Below are 19,194 nucleotides of genomic sequence, written 5' to 3'. Positions count from 1 at the left end.
GTCATTGGTTTTGATAGAATGGAATGAGAGGATTTGGGCAGTTTCCTTTTAGGACTGATTGATTTGAAGTTCTACTTGTAACATTCTACTGATTTCTATAAAATGTATATATTGGCTTCTTGTCTAACTTATAAATAATGACAATGTAAAGTCAAACAGCAGTTTTCTAAAATAAATTTTCTACTGGATGACACCCAGTTTTGCCATTATAGAAACTGACAAAAGAGGACAAATGAAATGTACAAAAGATTAATGCAGCAATAAAAGTCTGCCAGAAACATTCTAATTTACTTCTTAAAAGCCTAAATGTTTAAGTGATAATGTGAAGGCAGAAACATACATCTTTGCTCTGCCCAAAGGCCGAGCCTTCTGTGGAGGCATAAGGGCTGACACCAGTGACAAGGACTCACATCATGGAAAAACCTCTCCAGGTGCTTTTCCCTGCGTCAGAACGTGTTCACTTCAATATGGTATGAAAATGAGACTGAAGGGGGAGAAAGAGATTTGGCAGTGTGTATTTGTCAGCCCTGTTGGCATGTTCTTTGCGGCTCTGTCTTCTTCTGGAGTCTCCGTTTGTTTTGTTTTGTTGCATAGGCGAGTGTATACTTTCTCTTCAGAGAGCGGGTGGCTTCCTCCCTGGGCTTGTCGGGAACACCCGGTCCGCCCCCTACGTCTTTGCTTTGTAGCATGCTCTTTCTTCTTCCCCCAGGATGGGGTGGAGTCTACAGCTGTTTGGGGGAATCATCTTCTGGTGTCCAGATGTTGTGAACACTGGTTTTCCAAACTTTTGGACAAGAAGCAGAGCACAAGCATGCAGAGTTGAGGCATATAACCTTTCAGATTTGCTTTTAATCTATTCCCTGAAGCAATGAGACAGAGCATGTTAATTTTAACCGTAATAATTAATACTCCCTTCCCCCTCCAACCCCCGACACAAATCTGTTCTTGGCCATGAATGTGACTGGTGTTGTCTTTTTTTTGCATGATGTCACTGATTAAATACCCAAGTTTTGTTTTCTTTTAATGTATTCTTGCAGTACTATTAATCTTTTCTTCCCCAAAGATTCCCACCACAGGGCCTCAGATTACTGGTTGTGGCACCACAAAACCAACTAAAGAAGAGGAATCCAGGGTCTAATGTCGTTTCGCCACTGAGCCTTACTCAAAGATGTTGGCTTTTTTAAAAAGCAAATGCCTAGAATTACGCATAGGTGTTAGTGGTGTTAGCAGAACTCTACTCTTTGAAAATGGAAAGCCTTTAGTAACAGTTCCTTAGATGCTCTGAAATCAGTGTTCTCAGAAGAAACTCTTGGGATGGCACCCGAAAGATGCCTGTTAAGCCTAAACTAAGGGAATGGACAGAAACACTCTCCCCAGTAACTTTGAAACAATAGCCATAGCTATTTTATAGCTGGCAATGGCTTGAGCTTTTTCTCCTTCAAACTTGACAAGTATCAAAGCACCTCCTGCAGCAAAACTCTCAAATCGGTGTATTCAGCAAAGGTTCTACTGATACTTCTGAATGTCTTTTGGGAGTAGGTCTAAAAAATATTGTTAAAGTACACCATTAACAACACGTAAGTAGAATATTCCCCGTGCTCTTTCATAGCCTGTTGACACACGTAACATGTATCACCCGAGTAGGGAATTGACCTGGACCTTTTCATTCGGGAAAGAAATTCTAAGTTAATATTTAAAAAATAATATGCAAATGTTTGATTTCCTCATTCTGCTTTTTAAAATCCCTAAATTAGAATGAGTTGTTTTTGTAAAGTTTAGTCATACTAGCAATTAGATTGAGTTCTGTCACATGAGCGTCTAGAAGTTGAAAAATTAACAAAGCATTAAGTTTTTCTGTGAAGGCCAACTTCTTGAATTAGAAATGGAGAGACTGGCTTAAGAAGAAAGAAGAGTGAAATTGCAAATCCTGTCTATGTGGCTGAACTCATGAGGGCCTGATGAGGTTGCAGAGCCCAACCTTGGGTTGAGAAGACAGGTTATTGGGTTTGATGAAAGAGAATGACATTAGGAGTATGGGTGTACTTAATGCCCTTATTCAAAAGGAAATCAGCTTCAGCAGCCTAGATTTTAGACTCCAGGGCAAAATGCTGAGCCTGGAGATAGGTGGAAACTCAACAGTGGTAGCAATGAGACCTGGTGGTGGAGTGAACTTGAGGAGGTAGTATAACTGTGAAAGGCACCAGAGGACTTTAAGCATACGAGTTCCCGAGGCCACTAGGTGCCCGTGGAACTCAGCAAACACAGCAGAGAATAGCAGTCATCTCTGTCATTTATTGAGTTTGGGCCTCAGTTTTTAACAAAAAACTGGGATCCCCGTAAAACAATAATTGTACTTCAAATCTGATGATGAAAAAAATGACAAAAAGAGCTATGAACTCAGCAAATATAAATGAATTTATATTTTATTAATTTTAATACTCTCTACATACGTATAAAAACCACGTAGAGCACAGCATCTCATCTACTAACGGGTACACGTAGGGATTCCCAGGTCCTTCCACTACCCAGGGGCCCCCAGCCCACAACATAGGGATTATTGGATTACATTGCCTTTCAGGGCCTCGCACCTCTGAAATGTTATTAATCTATGCTCATAATACTAATTTTAAAGCATTACTTGCATTCACTGTATAAAGTTAAGGAGAACAGAGAAGTATGCAATGTATCTTCAAAAGATCTCCATTACCGTTTGTTAGGATAAAGTTTCAGTGTAAGAGTTGAGCTTCAGTCGTCCGAACTGTTTGCGTATGAGGATCACTTCACTCCTTGACAGTGGGGTACAATTCTTAACCTAACAGTGGACCAAGGAAAAGCTGGGCCCGTATCCCAAACCTTCCTCTTTCCACAAACCCCATTATTTGTCATATTAGAAGGCAGGAGAAGTAGTTATACCTAATTTTCTTAAAAGAGTCTATCTTGAAAAGTCTTTTCCTGAACCTTATTTCAGTAGCTAAAAATGAAGGCAAAGTTAAGTTTGGTCAAAGGAAAGGGGAAAGAAATCTGATTTCCAGGCTTTCAAGAAAAGACTTAAAAGAACAGAACCCAGCGCCAGGTATCGTATTTTCCCCTAAAAATGTGTTGAAAGTAGTCTCATGAAAGGTGCTTGGAGATGAAAAAGAAATCATAAGGTTAAAGGAGGTCAGAGACGGCGGCTGGCCCCGAATGGTATGACAGAGTTTATTGCCGGATTATAAGACCCTCTGTCCTCACATCATACTGCTCCACTGCTGAAGCAAGATTATTTTTAGCTGCTTTTCCCATATTTCAACTAGACTTGCTCAATATTTATTATTTATTTTTAGTTCACTTGAAGTTATAAATGTTCCAACTATTATAGTACTCTACTGTCATATGTACACATACATACATATATTTGTGTACATACCTGAGATTTCCTATTCCTAAAAATATAAGCGATACGGGCTCTATACTCTACACAGTATTAAGTTCTAGCTTCAGTTTTTTCAAGAGCAAGAGTCACAATTTTGCCCCCCTGGGCAATCGTTAGAATGAATCCCCCCTGAAATATGCCGTCCCTCCAACGCTCATTATTATAAAGTCACAAAATTCAGGACCTCGGTTCAGCTGGAACTTGCCAACTTCTCATCAATAGTGAGATTTTTTTGCAAGGTGTGCTTAATTCTGCATCATTTGAATATCACTCTGGGGCGGCTTAAGTCTGAATGGAGCGCTGCTGTTGTCTGGCCTGCAGCAGTCAGCAAGCGAGAACATTCAGAAGGTCTGCCTCTAGCTAGAGTTATTCTGGGGCAGCGAACACAGTGTGAAGAGCTTCTCAGAAGCCTCACTTCACTGCTCTCCCCTCCCTACTCAGAGGGAAAGGAATTTTATTTATTTATTTTTGCCTGAATATCCATTCTTCCTCTATTTACCACCACTTCAGATGAGTTCTTTTGGTTGAAAAGAAAAAGGAGCCATGGGACAGCCATCCACCCTTTGCCCCGGGCCACCTCATTCGTTCCACCGCTGTGTGGCCTGTTTTCTCACACCCTTTCTGTCCATGGCGTTTATTCTTTCCTCGGCTATTTTATGCCAAACAAAGTACTCCAGCACCTGACGTAATACCAAATTCGGCTCCGCGGTCACCATTACCTCTACCTGAAGATTTGTCTTCACGCCAAAGTGGCCTTGTTGGCAGGTGACCTGTCACCTGCTCCGGTCTCCTTCCCACAGGAAGGTGAGCCTGTATTGCCTCCAGGCCTCAGTTCCCTTTGGAGAAATGAGGTGTTTGCCCCGCACAACTTGGCTTTCATGTAGGTGTGGGCCCCCTCTGGCTCTCAATCCACGGCCCTCTCTGCAAACCAAACCAGAAGCTTAACGAGAGGCATTGTGCTTGGTTGCTATGTCAGGTTCGCTCCTAAGGGGACGTTTCTGAGTTTGGTGCCAGCTGTGGGAATCTCTATGATACAGACAGGGTGGGGCCTTAGGTAGAAAGTCCCTGGGAAAAGGTCCTGGTACCTCAGGTATAATTGACTTTTATTGGAGACAGAGACCAACCAAGTTTGTGCCGTAATCCCTGTAGCTTCGGCCAAGCTCAGGGATATATGAAGAAATGGATGTAGGTTTCTACGAACAAATCCCTATAAGTCCTGGGAAGTTAGGTAAACATTTAGTAGATTCCTTGGACACTGACAGCCTCCCCAAGGACACCCATCGGTGGGGAGGTAGCATGGATTTTAAGAAAACTTTCGGTGGAAAGAAGCAAATTGGCTTCATCTAATAACAGAATTCAGCTGCTACCTGTGTGTGGTATTGTTCTCCACATCCAAACACGGGGACTCTCTTAGCAGTGTTACCACTCATGGTTATGGATTCAGTTATAGCCTCTAACCAGGTGGAATGCTAAGGGTTCCAGCAGCTCTGAGCTGTGTGTCTCTCTTTGGCAAGGCCTGTTTTTATGGTTTCGGGCTCACTCTAATCCTGGCTGTGAAGAGGAGCCCCCGTTTCCACTCTGGGCACACCTGGCTGGCACCGTTCAGAGCATCTACCAGATATTCTGAAATGGTTGCAGAGGTACCAGGAAGCAAAGACATCTAAGCTGGAAAGTCCCAGCACTTGGGGCAGCCCTGAACAAGTCTGCCCAATTTTGTATAAATACTTAGACAGGCATGAAATGAATTTTCTGGATGTCTGGCTTTTCTTCCTATTGGCTTCTCTCTTCATTTTTGCTGCTGCTTCCTTTTTCTTTTTCTGCTTTTTCTTTTTCTTTTTCTCTTGCTAATTCGGATCCAACCAGGTAGCAATGCATTTTCCAGGGAGCCTTTTTAAATAGTTTCTTCCATAGTCTATTTAGTGGAAATGCAAGCTGTTTCAGCCTGTTAGGATCCAAAAAAATTTTTAACAGTGTTCCCTTTGCATATTTTGAAGTTAGATGATAATTCCTTGCCTTTGATAGAATCGACCCAAATTAGAAATATTTCTCAGGTTACAGATACTACACTCGGCAGCTCCCTTTTTCCCTCCCTTTTTTGTTAATAAGGAAGTTTCTAGCCCTTCTGATTGTCCCTCTTGCACACACAAGACTGCCCTTCTGGCCACATGAAGCCAAACGGAAACACTGACAGCAGAGGTGTGAGCCCCATGGCTCTCAGGGCCTGGTTAATGCCAGCTGACCAGGAGCAGCCTGCCCTCACCTCTACTGCCCCAAACACACTTTTTGCAAACACTCAGACTTTTGGCCCTGGTCTTTATCTTTTTAAGTGGGCGGCAAGGGAGCCTGCTGTTCAGGTCTCTGTGTGGGTGCTGCCGCACCAGAATGCGGTTTAACAGAAAGCAGAACTTCTTACATTGGGATGTCAGGTCTGCTGACTGAAAAACGCACAAAGATGAACGCCAGCAAAGCATTGCTAGTCCGTACTTGGGAGAGTAAATACCTCATCGGAGGGGATAGAGCCTGAAATGGGACTTAATGGCTTCCCTGAAAAATGTTTAAAAATGCATGTGGCTCAGTTCCATGTTAACACTGCAGCAGTCAAAATAAACTGGACCTGTCAGTAGCCAGCGCAGAGAGAAAGTTATGAATAGACTTATTTTGTATGGTTGTCACTTTACACGCCCAGAAAAACCAACCAAGGGTAACGTCGGCTCCCTCGGCGTTGATTTTGGTTAAATCCCTCCCTTGAATGACCTCAATTTAATTTGGCTAGGTATATGTGAGTTGTTGCTTTTTCCTGGTTTTCTGGAAAAGAAATTAAAAATGGGGGCTACACAGATGTTGCCCACTGCACGGAAGGGCTGAGCACGCTGGTAGAAACCATTCCCGGATTACTGAGAGCACCCCCCTGGCTTCTGAATGAACGCCTTGTTACCTGGAAGTGTTTTCAATATAAAGTTTGGCAATTAACCTGCGAAGCCAAGAGAAAGAATCGGCCCTTTCACGCACAGCTGCTGTGTCCCGTACCCCTGGTAGTGTTGGGCCCCTCGCTGAGCCTGCACCCCCTTCAGAGGTGATGGTTCCCCCGATTCCTGGTTGGAAGGACTAGTCCACTTCGTCTAGCTCAGCCCAGCAAAGATCCCCAACGATGATGACCGGCCTGCCTGCCCTTGCAGAAGTCCACCCTTAATGACATGGGTAATGTCGGGTTTTGTGTGTTTCCTCCCCTGCAAACAAATTATCCAGGACATGTTCTTTTCAGTCTTGGCAGATGGCCACTTAGCCAGGCTGTCAAGCCTCACCTGATTTATGTAGCAGTAGCCCACTACTCCAAATCCTGATTTCTAGAGTCGGAACTAAACCCAGATCCCAACCCGCAAAAGCACAGGTCTGGGCACTATAGATGTAGCCTCCCTGGAGAAGCCCAACCCACCCAGAGGCACAGACAGCATCCTTTTTAATCACCCCGAAGGGAAGGGCCACCCCATGCCCACTGATGCAGTAATAAGACAGCGCCATCTCTCAGGGTGAAGAGGTACTGTGGGTTCTTCTGCGGCCCAGGCTAAAGGGGGGGGAATAACCTATTTCATTTTATTTTTTTTTTCCAGTTCTCTCAGGCCAGGCACACCACAGCCCTTTGAAACGATCTGTGTCCCTTACCCCACCCATGAATGTGCCAAACCAGCCTCTAGGACATGGATGGATGTCTCATGAGGACTTACGAGCTAGAGGACCCCAGTGCCTCCCATCCGATCATGCCCCCCTGTCACCACAAAGCAGTGTAGCCTCTTCAGGAAGTGGTGGGAGTGAACACTTAGAAGATCAGACCACTGCTCGTAACACATTCCAAGAAGAAGGTAGTGGTATGAAAGGTGAGTGACGACCACTGGCAACAGAGTCCATCCCTTTATTTGGAATCAGGAGGGTGAGAAGAGAGGTAGGCAGTGAGGAGGAAGGAGCCCGCCCCTCCCCAGGCTGATGGAGTTGACCGTGGAGGAAAGGGCTCGGATTCCCCTTCCAGGGCTTCTTACCAAAACCTGGGAAGAGCAAGAGAGGTCAACACCCTCTTTTTTTTTTTGAATGCAGTGACTTGCAGACAATTAAATGTGTCACAGCTGGCGGTGATAGCATCTACTATTTGCACGTACGTTCCTGGTCTGCCCTGTTTGTAAAGACGCTGAGCTGCTCCAGCCTTCTACCTCACTGCTTTGGCCAGGGAACTGTCAATAATTTAGCAAAACAAACCGCAGGATCTTTTTTCAAATCTCTCTCAGTGTACAATCGTAGTGTTGCTTTCTTTCCTCTCTCCCTTTTCCTTTGATATCCAAAGAAGCTTGCAAACCCTTTTTCTCTGCATCTGTTTAAGGGACATGAAAAAAATACCACTGAGACTCTCTGACAGTGTTTTAAGCCTGATAGCAGATTTGCATACAGGTGATAAAGGCCTTTTGTGCAGCATAAATAAATGTTCCTACACTGCCCTGTAAACCTCTCCTCTTCTAAAGGTACTCATCGGGAGATAGAGATTTCCAAATTACCCATGGTAGGTTCAGAGAGGATACGCACATTCTGTATGTTTAGATGCAAGTTGTTCAAGGGCTGGGAAGCCCTTAGGGAAAGATGCTCATCAGAGACACATTAATAACAATTTTAGATGGAGAAACAAGAGCTAGTCGTGCTCCTGGGACTACGATGCTGAGGGGAGGCTCTGAGGGTGCCCTCGTTGCTGGCATGCATAGTCCTGAGGTTGTGCTGTTTCTGATCGTACCCTTGAGAAGAGCTAGTGTTGACATAAGAGGCTGTGTACTGAGTTTCCTCCCCACCACAGAAGCGTGGCACAGAGAGATGCCCGCCATTGCCCAGGTGCTGGTTGTAAGTGAGCGCCAGGCTGAAAACTGGAGCTTGCCCACCAGGGGACATGAATCGGACACAAAGACACTTCCCTGGAGCATTCCTCCCTCCCAGCTGCTCAGGCCAGCATCCTCCCATCCCACCACCATCTGTGGTGGATACTGTGCTGAGTGCCCAGAGCGGGTGGGACACATCTTGATGTTCTCCTCTCTCTGGTGATAACAAATGGGTCATTAAAGGTGTTTAACAGGCAGCAAAAGCAGTGGCTCCTTTTGGCACGGTGGGGATGTGTGTCCTCTCTTCTTTCTCTTTCACAGTTCTCGGGGAAATGTGTCATAATTTTGGAGACCTACCAAAACCCATTTTGGAGTTTATGCTACATGGTTCTGTGTTCAAGCAGCTGAGCCCCGGGGGATGAGTAGCAGGGGAGGCTCAGCCATGCTTGGCCCGAGACGGGCAGAAGCCATGGTTACTCAGGACTAGCTTCTTGCCGGGCGAAGTGGAGCATCTGGACAGGTGGAGTGTCTGGACAGATGGTTTCCAAGAAAGCTACGCGTGGTTCTAATTGGTAACTGTGGGAAGGAGGCCCGGCCTTTACGTTGAAGGGCTTGGAGGGTCTTGCAGGAAGCCTGTTGTTCTCCAGGACACAGGCCTCGCCCAGAGGCATGCTGGGTCTGCTGTCTGCTTATAGGAGCTTCGTTATCTTTTCTTTCTTTTTTCCTTTTGCTTTCTTTTCTTGGTTTTCTTTCTTTGTTTTTGGTTGTGAAGCTCTCTGTATACCTTAGACATTCTCCCAAAGCAGGGAAATGTTTGTTCATTGCATGCTGGCCTTTTGAGGTGAGAAATGAGTAACGAGAACAGACTTTTAAAGAGAAATGAATGAGAGAAAAATGGAATAAATGTCCTATCCCTGTTTTAGAATCAAAGCCAAAATATTCCAAAGTCCAAGGAACATCCCATCTATCCGCTTCTTTGATTCCTTCTTTTAGAATTGGTGAGAATTGTCCCCTCAGAGCTTCTTCGATCGGAAAATGATGCAGATAAGATCTGATAGCCAAGATTTTCTATATAGGCCCAAGGCATGTGATCAGAAAACAGGCTCTTTGGTGACAGGACTAAACAGAGGACCCTCTTCTGTGTATATCCACCTTCTGCTGACCTATTGAATGGTCCTTCTCCCAACGTATACAGTCCTTAGTGAATGAAATGGCAAAACCTATTTGAAGGAAGGAACATGATAGACGATGAGGGTTCTATGTGTGGGAAAAGTATATTTGCAGTTCAGCTGGTAGGTCAAGCCGTAGGAACATCCACACCTGAAAACAGCATCATTCCAGAGTGTGGGGGCCAGTGTTTATGCCACACGAATGCCCCTCCCCCGCTGCACCTGGCAACAGCTTCCCTCGAAGGCCACCCCTGAGGACTCCCACCATCAAGCGCTGCTCAGGATGGCCTCCCAGGAGAGCGCAGAAGCAGCCCTTAACAAGCCTGTCCTAAGAGTGTGTCATACGATTCCCCTGTCCAAGAGCAGGCACCGGTTTAAATTTCCAAATTAATTTGTATTTTTCTGAGAAATGAAATTTGAAATCAAATGAAGTGCTTTTAAAGAGCGCTAGCTCTTCCTCTTGGATCCATGTCTCTTCCTTTCAGTGACCTGGCCCTTTGGCAGGAGTGTCAGCCTTTTAAAGCTACTTTCTGGTCCACTTCAGGATGCCATCATCTAATTGCTATTTTCCTACTTTTTAGACACCCAGTTTACGAGAACAACAAGGAATCTGTAGTAGAATTTGGAGGAGTTCCAAATCTCCAGGGGACGCATGTCAGCCCTCACCCCACACCTTGGGAAAAGAATAAAAATTCCCGTAATTGAGCTTAATTTAGTGTGAATTCATCTTTCTTGACAGCAGCTGTGCGTACTTTGCCGAAACGCTGTGTTCATCCGAGGCTTCCTTTTCATCCAGACAGATGAGCCAGGTTTGGCTACACATCGTCCCTTTGGAATGTGCCTCTTGGGTCCAGAGTGGGAAATAAAGCTCACAGCCCAGCATTCTTGCCCTTTTTTTTTTTTTTCACAAACATCCATCTCTCCCTCTTTTCGTCTTGGTGTCAGCGTTCCCTGCCAGGGATTGTCACTAAGTTCCCTCCCAAGTAGACCAGCTCCTGCTCTCAGAGGATTAACATCATCTGCCTGCTTTGCTGTGTTTTTCCTTTTATAGTAAACACACATCCTGAAGGTTTAAGTCAGCTCTGAAGCACTGAGTGGATGTCCCTGGCAGTAGGGATCTCGAACTAATATCTCAGGCTCAGGGAAGCGTGGGATCAGCTACTCAACTAGAAATTAATGAACAGAAGTGGGACACTGAATGGTGATATGGAAGTTTCCCCTTCAACATGCCCTGTGGAGGCTACCGGTTACACACGTTTGGACTGAATAGACTGATTGCGGTTTCTAAATTCAGTGGTCCTTCTTCCTTGCAAAAGCTTCACTGTGACTTATCCCAGGGGAAAGATTCTCGATTCTAAGTTGACACTCAGTCCTATTCTTCTCCCCTCCATATCACATGAGTAGAATGTGCTCTCTTACCCCTTCGCTCATACAAAGCCTCCAGGTGGCCAAGAGGGGAAAAAATGACATTCCCATAAATTCCTGAAAGGAAAAGAAAATAGAGAACAGAATTTCATTGGTGGGAGAAGTACATTTGGCCCTCCTATTAGCATCACGTCTTCAGAAATTTTGTATAAACCCAACACCTAAAGACTTATCCGAAGGCAAGGGCTGTTCATGAGTGATATGGCTGTTCTATGGGAACAGAGACGAGGGAAGAAAGACTGATTAACAGGTTTCATTTTTGTCCTCAGCAAGTCAGCTGCCTTTCTTGAGCACTTGCTGAGAGAGGCTTTGGACTGGTTATTGGGGAGTCAGAGGTGAAGGAGATGGTCCCTGCCTCAAGGGACTCGCTATCATGCGAGCCACAAACAGAGACCTGATGCATGTGCACATCTGTGAAAATACCTTGTCTCAGAGACTTGCCCTGGGTCGAGGCAGGCAGCAAGGAGGGCCCTAATTCAAAGTGGAGGGAAGTCAAGGAAAGTTCCTGGAGGGGGAGAGGCCTGGAGCTTCAGCTCAGAGCAGGATTACAGATTAGCCAAATATATAAGGTGAGGGAAGGGCATTCTATGCAGAGGGAATGTTACTCGTGAAAGCGTGGTTATGAGACAGCTTGACCAAGTGCATCATCCGATGGCTTGTGTGTTAGGGGCACGTGGGAACAGTGTCTGGAGAGGGACGAGCCGGATGCTAGGCATTGCAAAAGATTGGAGCTTTTATCCTGACATGGAAGGAATTTAGCAGCAGAATGACCTGCTTAGATTTACATATCAGAAATAGGACCTGAACGGAAGAGTGGGAGACATACCAAAGTAGGGGCGGGGCAGGGGATTCTGGATTTGGAGGCCAGCTGGGCGGTGGGGGATGTTTCAGTACCTGAGGAGGAAAATGAATTTGGACCAAGACGGACAAAGGAGACAAGGTAGTGTGTTCGTGGGGTCTTCGTAAGATAGACCTGAGAGAGCTCTGAATTGAATTGCACTGATTGAATGTAGACAGGGATGGAGCATGAGGAATTTAGGACGATGCCCAGCTTTTTGCCTGGGACATCTGGGTAGCCCATGATGTCATCGACAGCAAAGAGTAAATCGGAAAAGAAACAGACTGGGAGGACAGCATGCGGCAGGCTGAGTGCGGGCACCTGTAGAAAATTCCAGTGGAGGCGCGCCAGCCAGGCCCACAGTGCACCATGCTCTCCCCTGGCTCAGCCTCCCTAGCATTCTGCCTCCCTGTGGTGAAGTTCATGTGGGGAATTCACTAGACTTCTGGCTAGTAAGGCCCATAGATTTAGTCTCCTAAGACGGAGAAGCTCCATGATTTTCTCATTGCAGTTGTCGGTGTGAGAGGGGTAGAGATGGGGCGTGGGGTCTGTTTCTCTTGAGATGAGTTTCATCCTCACCATTATGAATTAACATTGGATAGTATACTTATGAGGTATGGAACTATGTTAGTATAAAAATATAGGGGTAATTTAAACTTACGTTGCTTGCATATAGACATGATAAAGGTAAAAAAGAAACCTTTGGGTCCAGTAACCTTGATAGAAACATAGCGATTAAGAGCGGAGGGAACCATGAAAATAGGCTCAGGTTTTCTTTTCTAAAGAATCTTTCTTAGGTGAAACTTACGTAAACTTTTTTCCTCCATAGCAAAGGAAATATATTGCCTATTCTGAATTAGCTGGTTTGGGCTTTTGAGTTGTAGACCTTTGAACTTCTGCCTGTCTTAGAATGAGATGAGGGAAAAAAAATATTGAGAAGTGTTATTTTTGTAAGACAAAGGAACCCATCAGAAACCTTTGTAAGAAAGGTTGTGAATACAGCATTTCTGAGGGTCGTAAGGATGTGAATGATGGAAAGGGAGTGACACAGCCCCTTGTGTGGCTGGGACACTTTTCAGCATGGCTGTCATGGGAACAAGTTCCTATTTTCTGAATGCTGACTTTCTAGATGCTGTCTCGAATTCATCTAACTTAAAGGCCAGGATTTAGTAAACGTACTTCACTTTCTTTATTCCCAAATGCCAACATACGACCTGTGTGGATAGGTCCTAATGGGCTCAGACCTGTGCGCCCTCTTTTCAGATAGGCTGAGAGGCCCTGATATCTTTGAAAAGTAAATCCCCAGGATTCCCCCAAATTCTAAAGGTCGTGAGACTTACAGCTGCTATTTCTTACAAAGTGTGTGTCTTCACCTAAAGTGCTTTAAGGACAGCTGTCAATGTGGAGCCCAGCTGCTGTTGACGCAAAGCAGGCTAAGAGTAGAACAGCACTTACGGGTGTCATAGCCGATGGAAACTGGGAGAAATTTAGTCCTTCTGTTTGTATCAAACACTTCACAGAGGGTATTTTACCCAAACTCGACCATCTCTGTGCCTTCCAAGACCCACACATGCTCCCCACAAGCGTGGAAGCCGGAGGCCACCATGGACACGTCCCAGGATGGCGGAGCCTGCTCCAGCCCCACAGGGACCCGAGACCAAGGCACCTTCTTTCTTTTGCTCAGAGGCTGGTACAGAATGGGGCTGTTCATTCCGCTCTGGCCAAAAATAGACTTCAGTTATCTTAATGGTGCTGCTAGACTTCTTCATTTTCGAAAGACATGTTTTCCTTCTTTGCTTCAACCCTGAAGAGTTAGTCCCTTCTTGCTCCTACGTTGGCTCTTCTCCCTCCAAGACCAAGGATGCAGTCGTGTCTTGGAGAGAGAGAGGGAGTTGTTTGAGATTAGCCTGGCTCTCCATGGCGAATGGGAGTTGCTCTTCCATTTGCAGGTACCAGGACCACCACAGTGAAGCCTCTTGTGGAAAAGGCGGCTGTTCGTGGTTCTGTCTTCCAGGGATGCCTTACTCCCTACCCGTTACATCGTTCCCCATATTGAGCTCTTCTGCAGTATTGGTTCCATCTTTCTCTCGTGTGGGGCCTCCTTGTTTGGGGGGCAGGTGCTGCATGGCCTGTTGACCTGAATGATATTTGCAGCCGTTCCAGCAGCAGGCATTTGAGCAAAGCAGCCCAGGTTCTAACTGGAGCCCAGCTTCTGTATGAGCTGTAATATGCACCACAAAACCTCTCGGTGGCTGATTTATCCGAGCTCTAAAAGGTAAATAGAAAGCGTAATTGGAAATTTGACCCACTGGTAAAGACCAACGGGTGGACATACCAGCATATAAAACATGGGTGAAGCACTGTTATCAAAAACGCCCATGAGAAGATGAACCACCGTGGGCTGCAGCAAGATGTAGAGGAGCTCCATAAGGATGGACACTGTGGCATGGGAGCCCACTGTCCACACAGGGATGGTGCTGCTTTCTCCCAAGAAACGTCCTACCCTTTGCCCTTGTCAGTTTCCTTCATGGGCTTCTCTTCCCTCACCTTCCCCTAAAAGCCTGGTGCTCCCAGGGCTCCACCTTGGCTCTCCCCTCTTCCCCGAGTAATCTCACCCACTTCCATGGCTAAAACAACTACCATGTGCTACTGACAAGGAAAGTGTTTCTCCAGCTCAGCCCCCTCTTCAGAGGTCTTGACCAGTTGACTTCTCCACCTGGATGGCTCAAAGGTGATGACACTCAGCTGACCTAAAGTGGAGTTCACCATCTCTCTCCTCTCACCCCAAATCTGATGCTCCCCTGTACTTTCCTACCAAACCTACTCAGAGGAACCATTTTAGGCTCCTTTCTCTCCCTTATTCCCTGTACTTCCTTAACCTTCAAGTGCTGTGGATTTACATACTTTCCTTCTCCTCTGCCACTGCCCTCCTGAGCTTGGATTCATCTCCTGGCCTCCACTCCCACTTCATCCAGACCAGCCTTTACATCGACAGCCATCATCATTCTTACATACTCATCTGATTGTGCCTCTACTGCTCAGATTTCAACAGTTTCTCATCACCCAAGCCAAGGTTGACTCTCCTTGGTTCGGCGTTAGAAATCCCAATCATCTGACCCTTGCCTATTTGTCCCGTCTTATGTCTAAGCTCTTCTCTAGAATTCACCCAAGCCTTTGCTTGGCCTGGAACGCTCTCTTGCATCTTTGCTTTGCTTATGCACTGCTCCTGCTTCCTGAGACGGCTTCCTCATTATGATCTGCCCAGTGACTCCAGGACCAATGCTACTGTGACGCTATCCCACTTCCCAAGGCAAACCCAAATGCCCATTGTTCTGTGCCCATCCCCCCCCCCGCCCCCCGCAGAACTTTGAGTAGACTTAGCACTTGTCCTGCAACTTTTATCATTTTTTTGTGAGTTACCTGTTTTTTTGTATTAAAAATTCCTTGATGGCAGGGACATGCCTAGCCCCCATAATAGGCATTCAACAAATGTTGAGTCAGCAAATACCAGGATTCCCACACTTGGCAAGGAAGTCAGTCCCAGCATGTAATAAAATCATCTTTATCTTTCTCACACTGCATAAGAGAATAACTTTCTAGTCTGAGACCTCCATTGGCATATCCGTCAGAAACAACCCAGATGAAGTTAAATGGCTGTGTACCAGCCAGAGGCAGGAGCCCAGGCGGCATGCATGCTTTCAATCACGTATCAGCCACTCCAGGAAACACCCCTGTTGGTCTGTGTCTTCCAACCATAGGCCTGAGGTTATGTTAGCTGGTTCTCAGCTTTGCATCCAACCATGTAGTATCTGGACCATGGGAAAGGAACTGAGCTTTCAGTTAGAGTTTGTCCCTGGCCAACATCTTACAGAATCTAGCCTCCAAGTCATTGGAGTTCCTGGCTTCAGAGGAGTGAAATGGTCAAGGCACTCAGTTCTCTGGTGTGTTTCCCTCTTAATGGAGTTTTGTTTTAATCCCTGGCAAAGGAAGGTGCCTCACCACCAACCAAGGGGTGAAAGGTTAGTAAACTACATTCTTAAGAACTGGGATTTCCTCTTCTCTGTTCATCAGTTCACGTTGCAGGAGGAGATGGCACATGGCACTGAGCTAGGAACTGACCCTCTAGGAGCAGGTTCATCCTGCCTACCCAAAGCACATATGGCCAAGAAGAGCTTGCATTTCCCCAGAACATAGCCAGAAATAACTCTTCAGGAAGGCCTAACTCACCATGTTCTGAAGCTGTGTAGGAACCTTTTCTGGGGAAACGACTCCCGGTGACCTACATTTTGATTAAATGAGTGAGGCAGGCTCTTCATCCCTCTAACCAGGGAAATTCTAGTTGTCAAAATACTTTTATAGAAAGGATTGAGTACTGATTGGACTGAGACTTGCCAAGCCAAGATTTGCACCCCACTCTCCCCGACCCTTAAAACACCGTATTGTCACCTTGGCTTATAAAGCACCCAGTTTGCATCATGATTTAGGAGCTTGGGATTCTATTTGTTTTATCATCAGTGGATTTTGCATGATCAAGCTGTAGGGCACCCAGTGAAAATTTAGCCCATGAAGTTGCTGCATATTCTTTTATGACAGACTGTACCCAAGCATGGCATTGGGTTACCCAGACTTCTCTGAATCACTATCACTGAGTTTTCTGAGCAGCTACTTGGGGCCTTTCAAAGATGTAAACAACAAACGTGAAACCTGGTGACAAAGCAGTAACATGTCGGTGGCCTAAAAGCCAGAGATATATCTATTTGCCGCTCGCTCTATGGAAGTATTAGCATTGTTTTAACAGCAACAAAAGCATGACGGAGAATCAAGTCTGGTCGAATAGTTCCAGGATGTCACCAGAGGGAAGCAGATGTCCTGAACTCTTGATCCAACCACAACTTGAGTTGGGGAGGATGTGAGGATTGGTACTATGTGGCTGGGGAAGTCCTGTCTCTTGTGGTTAACAATGGTCCCAGAAGAACTCTCCACTTGTCGCAGTAGAATGAAGGGCCTGCAAGCACAGAGTCAAGTGACTTCTCGCCTGAGATGACAGAGTCTGTTCTTAAAATGCCATTGGCTATCCAATTCTGTTTCTCCAGAAATTCCTCCTCTTCGGTCTTCACATTACTGCAAATCAAGAAGTAACCTCACCAGGCCCACTCTCCCCTGCTATATCTTTGAGTTTCAGGTGATCATCCCATACCCACATTCCCTGAAACTAGGTTGGGTTCACCCAGGTGGCAGGGCCTGATATCAGAGTAGGCCAGGCCTCTTTAATCAGTCCCAGTTAGCTACTCTAAACATTAAAAAATGAGAAGTTTCCTACTTATTTTGTAGTGTTTGTGGATTCTGTCAGCACCTCAGAATAAAGCACTTAGCGGTAGATAGTATCTTGCAATCAACATGGTTAGTAATGGATAATAGTTCATAGAAAGCATGAATAACGTTTATCCAGTGCTTCAGCATTTCAAAGACTTTACAGTCACTGTTTATTCAGCCTTCCCACTGATGGGCTATTTGGTCCTCATTCTACAAAAAGTTGATACAATGTAGGAAAAATCTGGGAATCTGGCAACCTGTCTTTAGTCCCTATTTCACCACATACTTGCCCTGTGATCTAGATTTAATGACTTAATTTTGCCATCTGTAGAATGAGCTGGGGTGGGGGAAGATGATTCTAGAGGCTTCTCAAAGTTCCTATCAGCTCAAAAACCCTGACTTTAGAGCATGGGCAAGTGCTTTGTTTTGGTTGTACTTAGCAAGGTAATAATTCTCCTGTGGATTTTCAATACAGTTACTGTTTAATTTTCCTAAATCTAGAATCCCAAATGTAGGAATTATTTCAGATGTGCTTTGGAATTCCCATTATCCCATAGTCTGGGCAATCTTTGGACCTTTCAAGTCCTGATTTGTGGTTGACATTTGAGGAGGAGGTCAAAGACACATCCAGATACATGACTTAGCTAGGGGAAATGGTCAGCAGACACACACACACACACACACACACACACACACACACACACACACACACACACACACACACACACACACACACACAGTGTGGTAGTTTTAGAGTGCAGGATGCCCTTATTCCCACTGGGGTATAGGAAGTCAGAAGAAAAATCAGGCTAAGAATGACAGCAGCTCCACCCATGGGGAAAGTGCTGCTGCCTGGATTTTTTCCTATCACTGTGGAAGTGGCAGAAACAGCATATGGGGATCTGCACTAAACCTAGAAAGAAATTATCTTGAGGATGAAGACTCATCATATGTAGTTGACGTTCTAAGTCATTTCTTTCGAAATCAAAAATGAAGTCGTCTGGCTAAAGCAGTGAATCCCTGACATTTTGGGGGCCATGAATCCCTTTGAGAATCTTATAGAAGCTGTGGATGACCCTCTGCCCAGAAAAGCACCCATATATTCACAAATTGGGATGAAATTTTAGAGAATTGCTGTATGCTCTGAAGCCCACGGACCCCAAGTTAGCCACCCCCTGGTGTAAAGGGTAAGGGAGCCCAACAGTGGGAATATCAGAACTAGATCAAGGCTTCTAAGTCTGTAATTTGCTGACAAAATTAAACAAGTAGTAACATAAAGGTTTTTTTTTTCTTTCGTTTTTTTCCCTCTGACCACCACCTTCTTTTCCTTTCTCTCTTCCCACATCTCTCGTCATCTCTTCTCTTTCCCTCTGAATTTCTCTCCCCATCTCCTGTGCATCTCACACCACAGATGTTCCAGCCTGGTTAAAAAGCCTCCGCCTGCACAAGTATGCCGCGCTCTTCTCCCAGATGACCTACGAGGAGATGATGGCCCTCACTGAGTGCCAGCTGGAGGCTCAGGTATGTGCTTGGCTGGCTATCCCCGGGAAGGTAACCCGGGTGGAATCTGACGTTCAAGTCCAAGGCAGACCTTGTTTGAACCCGTACCTGTACCCACCTGGTAGCTTGCCTTGTTCTAGGAACTGCCAGGTGCTGGCCAGCATGCCATGGTGAGTAGGGCTGGGTTCTTGCCTTCAGAGTCCACTAAGAGATGGGAAGATGAACAGGTAACCACAGAGTAAATGAGGGTGAGAAGGAGTGTTATGAAAAAGAAATAACCTGGGTGCACACTTCTGGGCTGCTAGGGGGGAAACAGAAGAAGTAACATTGACCAAGACCTCAAAGAGTCTGTGTCCCTGCTTTTGTTTTCCTGGGCCCCTCCCTCTGTCTGCCCAGCCAGGGCTGGTTTGGAGGATGACAGATTGGTTGTGTATTGTCCAGTCCAGTTATAAATCACCTGACTTCTAGTAGTTAGGAAGTAGAAGCATCAGCTCCTGTCTCAGACCTTCCCCAACACTTGTCCAAAAGCACATTCAGACTGATCTTAGTTGGAATGGAGAAAGTTGTACAAAGTATTTTCTTCTAAAAGCACCCTAAATAACATAGGACAGCCATCGAGCATGGGATTACCCCAGGTCTCAGATGTCAGTTCCCTCTGTGTGCTATAAAAGGACAAAGTTCCTCCTTCCC

At 45.7% G+C, this 19,194-nt stretch overlaps 1 protein-coding gene across 14 annotated transcripts in view; it reads left to right on the top strand.

Moving 5' to 3' along the window:
- Positions 1 to 19,194, top strand: part of SAMD4A (sterile alpha motif domain containing 4A) — a 235,674-nt gene that overhangs the window by 175,474 nt on the left and 41,006 nt on the right. For 12 of the 14 annotated variants that reach the window (XR_012329977.1, XM_033851127.2, XM_073800455.1 and 9 more), the window contains 2 exons: positions 7,021 to 7,284; positions 18,416 to 18,525. Coding sequence is in view for 13 of the 14 variants with exons in the window: in XM_033851127.2 (XP_033707018.1) it covers positions 7,021 to 7,284; positions 18,416 to 18,525 (374 nt within the window). In the remaining variant the exon portion in view is untranslated. The remainder of the gene's footprint in view (positions 1 to 7,020; positions 7,285 to 18,415; positions 18,526 to 19,194) is intronic. The other 2 variants (XM_033851130.2, XM_073800449.1) reach the window with 1 other exon arrangement.

This window comes from Tursiops truncatus, chromosome 2 (assembly GCF_011762595.2).
Source record: "Tursiops truncatus isolate mTurTru1 chromosome 2, mTurTru1.mat.Y, whole genome shotgun sequence".
NCBI classification, from domain to species: domain Eukaryota; kingdom Metazoa; phylum Chordata; class Mammalia; order Artiodactyla; family Delphinidae; genus Tursiops; species Tursiops truncatus.
Note: the sequence above shows the minus strand (reverse complement) of the source record. Positions and strands in the feature narration are given on the sequence as shown.